The sequence below is a fragment of the Myxocyprinus asiaticus genome, chromosome 49 (assembly GCF_019703515.2).
Source record: "Myxocyprinus asiaticus isolate MX2 ecotype Aquarium Trade chromosome 49, UBuf_Myxa_2, whole genome shotgun sequence".
Lineage (NCBI taxonomy): Eukaryota > Metazoa > Chordata > Actinopteri > Cypriniformes > Catostomidae > Myxocyprinus > Myxocyprinus asiaticus.
In genome coordinates, this window is record NC_059392.1 from 12,238,623 (window position 1) to 12,252,486 (window position 13,864).

The 13,864-nt window shown below is 36.8% G+C and overlaps 1 protein-coding gene across 2 annotated transcripts in view; it reads right to left on the reverse strand.

The window, feature by feature from the left end:
* Window positions 1–7,404: 7,404 nt before the first annotated feature.
* LOC127437917 (RNA polymerase II elongation factor ELL-like) overlaps window positions 7,405–13,864 on the reverse strand; it is a 70,019-nt gene continuing 63,559 nt past the window's right edge. For both annotated transcript variants that reach the window (XM_051693081.1, XM_051693082.1), the window contains exons 9-12: window positions 12,515–12,581; window positions 12,110–12,281; window positions 10,211–10,255; window positions 7,405–10,114 (exon numbers count right to left, since the gene is read on the reverse strand). In XM_051693081.1, the coding sequence (XP_051549041.1) occupies window positions 10,010–10,114; window positions 10,211–10,255; window positions 12,110–12,281; window positions 12,515–12,581 (389 nt within the window). In that variant the 3' untranslated portion in view covers window positions 7,405–10,009. The remainder of the gene's footprint in view (window positions 10,115–10,210; window positions 10,256–12,109; window positions 12,282–12,514; window positions 12,582–13,864) is intronic.

The following is a 13,864-nucleotide window of genomic DNA, read 5'->3' on the forward strand; positions in this document are numbered from 1 at the left end:
TACAGCGAGTCAGGCCCACTCACATGAGAAACATCCAATGGTTTACTCAGTCATTGATTCTATAAAAGACATTGCCAGATTTGGACATGTGAATACTTTGCGACCGTTTTTCGTTTCTATTCTCAGTTTGGCAGGAAACATCAGAGCAAACGAGATCTTTTTCTGATGTAAAAGTTTCTTACATTCCTTGAACCGATCGTGTTTCTCTCTTGTCGAACTCGATCGGGAACAAGTCTGGGAACAAGAAAACATTATGGTTCTTCCAAGAAAGCTTCCCTTTGCTCCTCGCCTGGCGCAACACAAGATCTTTATCGGATGATCTCAGAAATCTGGCCAGAATCGATCTGGGCCTGTCTCCCTCAGCTGATCTGTGAGCTGGGACTCTGTGAACTTGCTCGATTTCCAGCTTGTGGCCTGTTATGTCAAGCAGACTCGGGAAGAGCTCGTCCAGGAATTTCACCATATCTCTGCCCTCCTCATGCTCAGGAATTCCAACAATTCGAACGTTATTCCTGCGGTTTCTATTTTCAAGATCTTCAAGCTTTTCAAGGAGATGTTCCAAATCAACTTTGGTCGCGGGCGGATTAGCGGATAATTCACTCTCCGAAGATTCCAGAAAATCGATTCGTTTTTCAACATCAGACATTCTTGTACCTAACTCTGAGAATTTTATTTCCATCGCCGTGATCGATCAACGTATTACAGCGAGATCCTCCAAGTCAGCAAGAATCTTCGTCAACATCACCGACATGTTGGACAACTGACGCTGGATCTCCTCTCCCGCCGCGCCATCCAAATCGAGTCCCCGGTCTGTAGGCCTGTCGGGGCTTTCATCCTGAACAAATAAGTGTCTTTTAATATCTCCAGAGCCCGAGGATTTTGACTTCTTTGCCATGTTTTGCAACAAAGGACAAATATGTAACTGGGTGTATCAAATTTCACCAGATTATAACATGAGAATAATCAAAAATTCAGCAAAGTGCGCAGAGCTCGTCGCTCACACGTCTGCTCCTTGCATGGCGTCCATTTTCTCCTCCATATTTATATGATCTTTGTCACTTGTAACAGATACCAATAAACTCCGATACCCCATTCATGAACTGCCATATAACTTGAGAAAGTGTATTAGCACATGTATATCTCCGAGATGTGATACGATACAAATGACTACTGCATCACATTGATTTTCTATGTGACAATGGTGAATTATCAGTATCCCATATGCGTGTACACATACATATGTGCTATTTCTTACTTAAGGTGGCGCTGATGTGTCAGCGATTGACTTGATGTACGTTGCTAATTGACGAAGCAACTATAGCAAGTGTAACACATGAACAGTATGATTTGACTATTGTCATTTGGGTTTACTACTGAAATTATGTAAGGCGCACATCTATTTAGACTCAAAAAGTAACTGAGAAAATACATATGTGTAGCTTATTTGTTATGTACCTCAAAATGTGTTTGACAGCCAGTTGAGTCTTTTTAAATTTCAGTGTGGAATTAATGAATCCTCTTCTATATTTGTTGCATTATCTCTTTGATATATGAAAAATAAAACATCAAAATATATGATATTATTTTCTAATCGTCTTTAAAAAATTTACACTATCTGGGCATTTTATAGATCCATTTGTGATAGGTATACGTGCTGGCACTAAGAAAACAACATAAACTAGCTGCAAATTTGCCACTCAGTATTTTTACTTGCAAATGAGCTTTTGATTCGCCACAAATGTTTGCTAGAAGTTTTCAGCTCTTCGTCGGTAGTGGTGAACCTCCGGCAAACCTTTGGCAACAATGGAGAATTTGCCGCAAAGCTCATTTGCATGTGAAAATTATCAGTGGCGAATTTGCGAACTCTCGATTTTCATAAAGGGGTCTCTAAAGTACGTAATAATGTTTGGTGAAACACCCATGCATTTAAGGGTTAATTGTAACATGCATGGTAAAGATACCATACTACATACTCTAGTAGTGTGTATTTTTACAGACACAGGGATTCATTCAGAACCTTACACTCACAGATGAAAACACATCCATAAATAGAGCAATATATGGATGCCACCATAACCCAGTTTTCCTGGAAATAATTTTATAGGAAGGAATTCAAGTTGTAAACAAAGGCAGTTATTCTTCTACATTCTAGAGTGTTTAATGCAAATATTCCAAGTAGCTATAACTACCGACTGCCAAACAGCTTGTTTATGAATAGTAAGCCAATTCTAACTCTGGACAAGCCATATAAAAAAGTACTTTCCCACAATCTTGAGGGAAATGTAAATGTGGATATTAGTACGTAATTCGTGGGCGTATGAAAACAGGAAGCTAGCTTTAAATTTGAGGGCGTCTTCTAAACTGTCAGGGGGCATACACATACTGTGTATGTGTGTTTTAACGGGACGAACGAGGACACGGCCGACGCAAACGAGCCAGGATCGAGAGGCTGGCACGTTGCCAGATTGAACTCGCTGACTCGCCTCTAGCTCCCCTAAAATTGAGGCCAACGTAACGGCCTAAAGCCAAACGAAGCTCTAGGGAGCCAAGTGGATAACTGCAATAGATTTCTGAGGATTTCACACGTCATTACGACCCATGTCACCTTACAGTGTGCGTCTGGTACTTGTTATGGATGTGTTCCACAGATGGGATCCAGAACCCCCCCCCCCGCAAGGACGGGTATACATTATCCCAACTGTTTTGTATTCTATGAGGGTCTGTTAGCAGTTAAACTATCCCAGAAACACTGAAGGTAAACAATAACATCACAAGCTCAATTGGGTTGCATGATGAATGACACCACGGAAAACAAAGCATATGTTGCCATCTAGTGGTTAATAACTAAACAGGAGATTCGCTAGCTGGAAGCCCAAAACAATTATGGCAAGCCGAATTGACATTTAATCATGTTCAGGATTTGAATTAGATTAACAATTTAAATTGTTTACTAGATAAAATGATCATTCTTGATATCAGGAATGGAATTACTACTAGTGAAAGTGCTAATTTTTTTATATCATTAATAACATTTGCACTAGTAAAAACATTAATTCTTGATATAAAAATAAAGTTTTAACTAGTAAAAAACATAATTCTTGATTTCTGTAACTAGTAGAATTTTACAATTATTGGTCATTCAATATTCAAAATGCAATTACAGATATCTATAATTCATTTTGTACTAGTTTGAATTCCAAATACTCATTGTCACCAGTACAAATATCCATTCCTGATAACCAACAGTTCAGTTATAAACTAGTGAAAATGCTTATTTTCATCTCTGCAAATGTGTTTCAACATGTTAGAGTTACTATTTCAGATATCAATAAATTGGAGAGTATAAAGATATATTAATTTAAAAGGCTTTGTTACTAGCTACAATCACATTAAGTATATCAGAAATGAACACTGCCACTAGTGGAAACCAAATTATAGATATAAATAATTTAGCAATTTTACTAGTAAGAAGTAGTGGTCGACTGATATGGGTTTTTCAAATGCCAATACCGATATTTAGAGAGGAGGATGGCCGATGGCCAATATAAATGTCGATAAACATAGTACAGTTAAAAGGTGCACTCAGTAACTTTTGTCTTTGTGTCATCTTGGACTTGGACACTGACACCTAGCGGCTTGGATGCAGCATAATTTTAAATCAATAGTTTTCAGTTTCAGATGCCATTGAAGAAATGTCGTTTTTTTTTCTCCCAATTTGGCATCACAATTCCCAGTGCACTCTTGGTCCTCATGGTGGTGTAGTGACTCGTCTCAATCCGGGTGGCGGAGGACGAATCTCAGTAGCCTCCTCGTCTGAGACCGTCAATCCGCACATCTTATCACGTGGTTTGTTGAGCGCGTTACCGCGGAGACCTAGTGCGTGTGGAGGCTCGCGCTATTCTCCGCGGCATCCACACACAACGCACCACGCGCCCCACAGAGAGCGAGAACCACATTATAGCAACCACAAGGAGGTTAACCCAACGTGACTCTACCCACCCTAGCAACCGGGCCAATTGGTTGCTTAGGAAGCCTGACTGTAGTCACTCAGCATGTAGAAATTTAGTATTAACAGTCAGTCATAATTACTTTAATCAATGATGAAAGTGTCTAATAACAGAACAGTTACTGAGATAAAGTGAGTAGTATTCTGCTGGTCATGTGATTCTAACATGGCAGCCCCCATGTGTGGACCCTCTCCATGTAGAATAAAACAGCTTTTATAAGGTAACTGATATGACTGGAGTCTTCATTTTAATGTGAGTGGTAATGATTTCCTACATATATTGCAAAATTACAATTTATGCCTTTAGGAGTTAAACTTTTTTAATGAGGAAAAAATTACTGAGTGCACCTTAACAACAGCATAATCAGATGTACACATTTCTTAAGTGAAACAAACACTTATTTCATGCTATATATTTACTCAAATTTGCTTAAAATTGAAAAGAAAAAAACCTTGGAAACAGAAAGTGTTGACTATTCATTGATAAAACTATTGGTAGATTTTGGAACTGAAACAAGGGAAAGTTAAAACTTCTGGTAATCGGCCAAACAAACATGGTTATCGGACAATGCCGATAATCGCTAAATATCGGCTGATTATTCTGCCTGCTATCACTAGTAAGAAGTGCACTGCTGAAATTGGAATTTCAACTAGTAAGAAATTAAATGAGAATAGCTGTAACTGTGTTTGAATAGGAGTGAATTGATAATTATGAAATGTCTTCTAGTGAAAAGAAAATTACAGATAAACAATTAGACTTTTTACTAATTGAAATTCCATTTTTGATATAAACAATTCAAAAATATGAAGGGTCTATTTCTGCAAATTGTCATTTTTGATACATGTTTTGTACTAGTGCAAATGTAATTACTGACAAAAAGAAGCACTTTCACTAGTAGTAATTCCATTGCTGATATCAAGAATTAGCCTTTTAACTTGAAAATTAAATTGTCGATAATTATAATTCATTTCCCACATATGATTAAATGTTGAAACAGCTTGTGATAAAATATTGTAAAGTTTCGCTTTTACTTACAAAGGTTTTATAGTCACGATCTTAGTGAGGGAAGATCACTTATTTTAATTCTAGTTATTTTGCATTTCTAAACCAACTTTATGCAAAAACGTATTACTTTTGGCACTCCGAATGTCAAAGATGATTCTAGTATAGCAAACAGCATTGTACCTAAAATGGTGTGCTCTGTTGTTTACTGCAGTTGTAGTAGTGGGCAAATATAGTAGGTCATGCATGTATTACAAATGCAAATTACAGCATGCAAAGAAAATTTGCCGTGTACAGTAATCTTACTATTTCTGAAGTATATAATATTTATAGAGCGCTAGTATGCTATTCCAAACGTAGCCATATACACACACACACACACACACACACACACACAGTTGTGCTCAAAAGTTTGCATACCCTGGCAGAAATTGTGAAATTTTGGCATTGATTTTGAAAATATGACTGATCATGCAAAAAAACTGTCTTTTATTTAAGGATAGTAATCATATGAAGCCATTTATCATCACATAGTTGTTTGGCTCCTTTTTAAATCATAATGATAACAGAAATCATCCAAATGGCCCTGATCAAAAGTTTACATACCCTTGAATGTTTGGCCTTGTTACAGACACACAAGGTGACACACACAGGTTTAAATGGCAATTAAAGGTTAATTTCCCACACCTGTGGCTTTTTAAATTGCAATTAGTGTCTGTGTAGTTTGTTAGCTCTCACGTGGATGCACTGAGCAGGCTAGATACTGAGCCAAAAGACCTGCATAACAAGGTAATGGAACTTGGAACTGCCACTGAACAATGGAACTGCCAGAAGCTGTGAGGTGTGTCAAGGTGTTGTCGGGCATATTGTAACCGGGATTTTTTGTGGCATTGTCTTCTTTCTGGCAACTCAACCACATGGCTCATTTTTTGTTCAAATATCATCGTATTGTGCTCCTTGAAACAACCACAGTCTTTTTCCAGAGCAGCCTGTATTTCTCCTGAGGTTACCTGTGGATTTTTCTTTGTATCCCGAACAATTCTTCTGGCAGCTGTGGCTGAAATCTTTCTTGGTCTACCTGACCTTGGCTTGGTATCAAGAGATCCCCAAATTTTCCACTTCTTAAGTGATTGAACAGTACTGACTGGCATTTTCAAGGCTTTGGATATCTTTTTATATCCTTTTCCATCTTTATTAAGTTCCATTACCTTGTTACGCAGGTCTTTTGACAGTTCTTTTCTGCTCCCCATGGCTCAGTATCTAGCCTGCTCAGTGCATCCACGTGAAAGCTAACAAACTCATTGACTATTTATACACAGACACTCATTGCAATTTAAAAAGCCACAGGTGTGGGAAATTAACCTTCAATTGCCATTTAAACCTGTGTGTCACCTTCTGTGTCTGTAACAAGGCCAAACATTCAAGGGTATGTAAACTTTTGATAAGGGCCATTTGGATGATTTCTGTTATCATTATGATTTAAAAAGGAGCCAAACAACTGTGTGATAATAAATGGCTTCATATGATCACTATCCTTAAATAAAAGACAGTTTTTTTTTTTGTGTTTTGTTTGCATGATCAGTCATATTTTCAAAATCAGTGCCAAAATTTCACAATTTCTGCCAGGGTATGCAAACTTTTGGGCACAACTGTATGTGTGTGTGTGTGTGTGTGTGTGTGTGTGTATATATATATATATATATATATATATATATATATACACACACACACACACACACAGACACACACACAGTACTGTGCAAAATTCTTAGGCAAATAAGATGTTTCACAAAAACATTAGTCTTAGAATGGTTATTGACATCTTCAGCATTAGTGTGTCAATAGGAAATATACATTTTAGACTCCCAAACATTCATAGAACAGGGAGCCCTGCAACATATGGCATGCATGGCCCCCACAAAGCCCCCCTCTGAACATCAAATCAGTCTGGGATTACATGACAGAAGCAACTGAGACAGCCTAAATAGAAGAACAGTGGCAAATTCTCCAAGAAGCTTGAAACATCCCATCTGCCAACAACCAAGAAAAAGGTGTCCAGGTGTCCCTAGGAAAATTGGTGCTGTTTTGAAGGCAAAGGTTGTGACACCAAATATTGATTTAGCTTTTTTTATGTTTACTGGACTTTGAAGTTAACTGATGAATGAAAACGGTTTATGGCATTATTTTTGAAGACATCCTCACTATGCAACATTTTCACAAATGCCTAAAACTTGTGCACAGTACTGTGTGTGTATGTGTGTATATATATATATATATATATATATATATATATATACACACACACACACACACACACACACACACACACACACACACACACACACACACACACACACAACAGAAACAAAGTGCATTAGTTTGAACTGCAAGAGATACGTTTTTCAAGAATTTTATTGAAATACCAAGATAAATTTCAGTCCCAGTCCCTTATTGTTTCAAAAAGCACGCTTTGGGTTTTAGCGTTGACATCCCAACCCTTCATTCCAAAGCTCCCCCCACTTCCTTGATTTTCTGTATTTGCTAAAACGACAACATATTTCATTGATGCAAACCTATACAACAGGTCATTTGGCACATTTCCCCCTGGTTGTCTTGCCATAATTCTAAACATTATCATACCTCCAAATCCAAACAAACGTCATTCATTCATTTTCCGTTGAACTTTTGTTTCATTTTCAGATTTTTTTTTTCCCCTCCAGGTAAAAGATTGTAACCAAAGAAGACTGACTAAAAATAAATAAAAGTTCTCAAGGATCTAACGTTTGATTTGTGTCCATATAAATCCAGACTCCACCTGGTAAATATTGATGGTAAATTGAAAAAGTTCATACATTTTTCAGTGCTTTATCAATTCAATTTTGTAGTCAAATTTGCCTTTTATAAATTGAGCTTTTAAAGATTTACAGCTTTAGCACTAAACCAATGTTGGACCCCAGTAAGTCTAAATGGGGCAGTTAGAAATATTTGGCTTTTGTTTGGCTTTGAATGCTTTTGAACACTGAACAGCAGTGTAAAACCGCTATAAACACTGGTCTTTCTTCAATCTCTTATCTTTAAACAGTCAGAAAGCATGCATAAACAAAACCCAGGTAAGAGTTACAGCATGAAGCTGAGCAAAGTGCTGAATTTTAATATTTAAACAAGAGTTCAGATATCAGAAGTACAATTGATGCTTAAACAGGACCTGACAGATGAGCAACTTGTGGTTGAGCTTCCATGAGGCGAATACAACAGTAATGTGAGGACGATCCCATTGAAATATTTCAGAGGCTTGTAATGGATCCTTCACCCACAGATACACTTGATAGTGAGTGCTCGTGATAAGATGCCATTAGTGACCGATACCTTAATGGAAATTAACAGTCATGTCTGGACGTGGACACGGTGTGGAAAAAAATACTGTCAGAAACGGTAAAAAACCCCCATAAATACTCAGTATTCAAGCAAGCATTGGATTGCTAAAGGGTTAAGACAGTAGAAGACAGTGTTCAATGAGTGTATAAGGTTCCATTCCTTGTATTTTGGGTATTCTTTACCAACTAGCCCAATGCATGTACAATAGGGCCACATTAAAGGGATACAATCTTTATTTTCTAAAAGAATGGCATCATAAATTTGGCCACAAGTGTCAGGACCTGACATATGTTACTGTCACACTCATAACTAGCAATACTGGATTACTGTAGATACAGAAGAGATGAACCACAGCTTGGGAGAGGCACATGTTTGCAACATTTGGCCACACCTTAATTACAACTGATTCCATTCCTTGGATATGATACGGCAGCATCATATGATGTCATTAAAAAACTCTTTTGTAATGAACTGAACTTGAGCTAAAGGGTGAGCTTGTTCGATTCTAGTTGCTACAGAGCTTTGGTCTGAAACTCTAAAATATTGCATTGTAATTTAGAGCAAAGATGCACTATAAACTGTAGCACGCTCACCTCTGGAATGGAAAGTTCAACTGAAAAAGCTCGGACAGGGACCATTTTATAGTATGTCGTTCAGTTCTACCACAGCCACCCAAATGAATGGGTCTCAATTGTAGATTAATACTTTCAAAGCCTTTGTATAGAGATCTTCTTCTGATAGGCATCCAGTTCATGTCCACTGCACATGGTCTAGCACATTGCACAAAATAAAGGACCAGAGAAGCCAAATAGTGCTATTTCAGACACTACAGCACTCTTTTATAAAAAAACAAAAAAACAAAAGTTCCGTCGATAGGGGAAAAACTGTTCTGCAACAGGGATCTCTTGAAATCCAAGGCAGCTTTTTGCATAAATACTGACTGATATTAAGGAAACAAAGACCAAAGGGACGGGAAAAGGTGTTTTGGTGCACTCATACCAAGGAGTGTGAAATTATAAATCAGACTGATGTATCCCTATGAAAGACAAAAAAGCAGGAAAAAAATAAATATAAAAGGAAATAAAATAGTTTCATTAGAACCTTCCATTTTAGTACATAAAGAAAAAAATTTGTTTATTTTTTTCATTTTTCTAAACCTTAAACTATAAGAAACTGGGATTGGGATTTGCCTAATCCATTACAGTGTTGGATATCCCTGTTTTGCAAACAAGGGCAAGATTTCCACAGAACGATTTTTACACTGAGGCCTTTGAAGGGAAGCGAGCAACCAATGCCACACATGGCTATCCCATAATGTAGTAGGCTACACAGGTGAGTATGACCAAGTATGCCCTTGTCCCAAGTCCCATTAAAAAAAAAAAAAAAAAAAAAAAAGAAAAAAAAAAGAAAAAGTAAATTCATGGGTCTGCATTGTCTTCACTAGAGCTCTTGGCTCACTTTAGGAGAAAAGATTTGTTTCATGGCATTTTACATTAGAGCAACTTGTTTTTAGAGCAAGCCAAGAAAAACCAAAAAATAATCCAGTTTCTTTCGCTCTCAAAAGAGAAGGAAAGTTTAAGGGGGAAAAATGGGGGAAAAAAAATCATGTGTTATTAGTGCCAGTTTTACAGTTGCTGATGATCATATTTTGCTATCAGTTTTTTTATATGTGCCAGTTTGTTGTGTAGATATTCACAGCGGTTCTTCTCTTGGCTATAGTTTGGATTAATCTGTTAGAAAAAAAAAAAGAACATGATCAGTACTTTGAAAAGTTATCCATCTGTGTGGAGCAATAGAACAAATATTGGGAGAGACTTTCGGCTTACCTTTTTTATTTTCCGATACTCTTCAAGTATCTGATTGTGGATTGTCTGTGAAGGGAGGAAACATTTGCAATTTTGTGTTTACATATGCAATAGTTTCAGATGTGCAAAAATAAAGGAAGAAAGCCGTAATGCCTCCCTTTATTTGACTGGTCATAAAGACAACAAGAATTCAAGGCTGTAAAGTTCTATTTCAGAATATTAAAGGAATATTCCGGGTTCAATACAAGTTAAGATCATTCGACAGCATTTGTGACTGCCGATTACCTCAAAAAATAATTTTGACGTGCCCCTCATTTTCTTAAAAAAAAAAAAAAAAAGTGGTTTACAGTGAGACACTTACAATGGAAGTGTATGGGGCCAATCAGTAAACGTTAAAATAATTACTGTTAAAAAGAAGGGACGAGTCGAAGTTAAATTGAGGCTCTTACAATGGAAGTGAATGGAGCCAATTTTTGGAGGGTTTAAAAAGGCAGAAATGTGAAGCTTATAATTTTATAAAAGCACTTATGTGAATTCTTCTGTTAAAGCACATGTATTTAAGCTGTAATTTAAATTGTAGTTTTTATGGTCATTTTAGGGTTGTAGAGTTTAAGGCGATATGTCGTCATGGCAACGAAGTTGTAAAATTGGCTTTAAATTTACACAGAAAAGGTAAGCGATTATATCACTATAAAATTTTAACACGCATTGTTTACATCCTGTGGCTATACTCATGAAACTGAGTATTTTAATGTTTATCGATTGACCCCATTCACTTCCACTGTAAGTGCCTCAATTTAACCTCAATTTTTGTTTTTTGTTTTTTAAAGAAAAGGAGGGATGAGTCAAAATAAATTTTTTTGGTAATCAACATTATGCCACAAATGCTGTCGATTGAGCTCAACTTGTGTTGAACTCATATTCATACAACAGCTTGTGTGAGAAATGGTTTAATTTTTAAATCACATTATAATGAAACCAGAGCTTACTGTAGACTTGTCATGAAATTGGACAATTCTAACCAGACTTCCAACCTACACATCTTTACAACTACATGCAGAACATGCAATACATACTATGTGTACAGTATGTAAATGTATAACTGGATAGTTCAGGCTGCAGAATTTGATTAGATGAGCCACGTTTGATACTAATATGCTTTGATATTAATATGCAAAGTTGCTACAAACCATTAAAAATCACAGCGCTTTATAATTTAAATGTGAAAGGAAAAATAAATATAAAAGAATATGAGTGTGGTCAGGTGGGAGAGGCACACTAACAAACGATACCTGCTCAGGTTATTGAACATTATTGGCACTAATCAGTTTGTAGCTAGTGCTGTTTTTCATTATTACGCTCCTTCAATAGGTTAGATTGCTTTTCTTCCTGTACCACTTTCGTATTAATGTTTTCCAATTTAATAAGCGACTCCACTAGAGCCCTGGATGAGTCAACTACACTCTTTTTCTTGTTTTCCAGAGGAAGATGACAACTGAGATCAAGCAGGGCTGACAGCATATTACAAATTAATAAAAGATGAGGAAGTTGTATTCATATGCGTGGATGGGTGCAGTGTGTTTTTGGATGAAAGGTTGATTCAGGTAAAGAACAGGGCCAGACGGAATATGCTTATTTTTTCCAGCATATTCCGAGCTGATTATGAGACAAAATCTGCAGAATTCTGTTAAACAAAGCAGAGAGTCCTACACTCTCATTTGTAACTGAGGGCATTAATCAAATTGCAGGGATGGAAGTGAATAAATTATGACAATTTTCATATTTAGGTGAACTATCCAATTCTGCAGAAATCTACAGAGCTTTCTGTGAAATTCTGCGAGAGCAGATTCTGTGTGGGCCAGGTAATGACCAAGTGCAGGTGGTGTGCCAGTGGAGTTTACAGTGAAGATAAATGGTTACCTTGTACTTGTCTGTGCCTTGTTGGAGCTGTTTGAGCTCAGAGTCGAGTATAGTGAACTGTCGGGTTATGCTCTCGATCCGTGCATGGAGGCCCCGGTATTCACTGTACTCTGCGTTAAAGTCGTTCTTGTAACTCTGACGCTGCTCTTGCGAGCTTATCACTATGTACTTTCTGTTGAGGAAACAAACCAAAAACATCTAACTTTTAATATTATTGTCACTTAGTTACATAACGCAAGTTGTGTTTTCTTTTTAGGCACAAAACTCAAGCAGAAAGTGGTTTGTTCTTACTTAGCAATGTTCTAAACTCTCAATGTCAAAGAATTCGTTTATACTTGGCAATATACTAAACTCTCAACGTCAAACTATTTATGCTTTTATATTAAGACACAGAGAAGTGCTTACAATAAATAGTCTGCCGTCTCCGACGAAGATGCAGGAATACTGGAGCTGTCGCACGTTCCGTTCAGACCTAAAAAGGAATATAAGGTGAACTTAAGAACACTTTCATCCTGCAGACTGGGCAAGAGGAACAAGGACAATACACCATGACATCAGTGTGTGCAGAGGTGTTGAGAAGAAAAAAACCTTAACATTGCTCAAGTGCAAATCTGAAAAGGGATGTGCAAATCTACACTTTTTCAAAATCTTTCAGAACAACAGGGAGCTCTTTATAATTATGCTGGTGTAGGGTCAAATCCACCAGACAGATCAAATGATTCTTAAAGAAATATTCCAGGTTCAATACAAGTTAATCTCAATCAACAGCATTTATGGCATAAGTGTTGATTATCACAAAAATAAATTACGAATAATTTCTTCTTTTCTTTAAAAAAGCAAAAACGAGGTTACAGTGAGTAGGGGCAATTTTTGAAGAGTTAAACCTCAAATGTAAAGTTTCTAAATTTATCAAAGCACTTACACAAGTTTTAATAGAAGAATTAATGTATCATTTGATACACAATGTTGTTGTTTAAAGTCACTTTTACAGTCGTTTTTGGGCTTTCGTGTTTGCGGTGTTACGTCGCCAAGGCAACGAATTGGTAACACTGGATCTAACCTTACACAAAAAAGGTTAACAAGTAATTTTATCACACTAAAATCATATGAACACCCATATTGTTTCTGTCTTGTGGCTATACTTTTGAAACAGTGAGTATTTTAACATGTACAGATTTGCCCCATTCACTTCTATTGTAAGTGCCTCACTGTAACCCAGATTTTTGCTTTTTTTAAAGGAGAGACGAGTTGAAATTTATTTTTGTGCCACCAATGCTGTCGCTTGAGCTTAACTTGAATCCAGAATATTCCTTTAAGGGGCGTTTGCATAGGATGAATTTTTGGGTTTGTGATGGGATTATTGGGAAACTCGTTTGAAAACGGTCATTATTTTTTAAGCTCTGTTTAGTCCTGCTAGTGGAGCAGAAATTACTTCACCTACAAATTTACAATAAAAAAAACCTAGTCAATCTCATTAACCTAGTCTGTTGCTAGACTACTAATTGACTAGTGGACTATCCCGACCCATCTCTAAAACTGAATGGTTTGGTTCAGTAAAGCCTGCACATTTCAGTGACTGGAGAAACATTTTAGATCAGAAATATTTTTTAAATTATCAAAGTAACATTTGCCCCTCACAGAGGCAAAGAACTAGCTTCAAGGGGGACAAAAGTTCACCTGTTGCATTCAGAGGTATTTTTTAACCTCATTACCCTTGATGTCATTCTGAGTTACATAAATGATTAAAAGAAACTG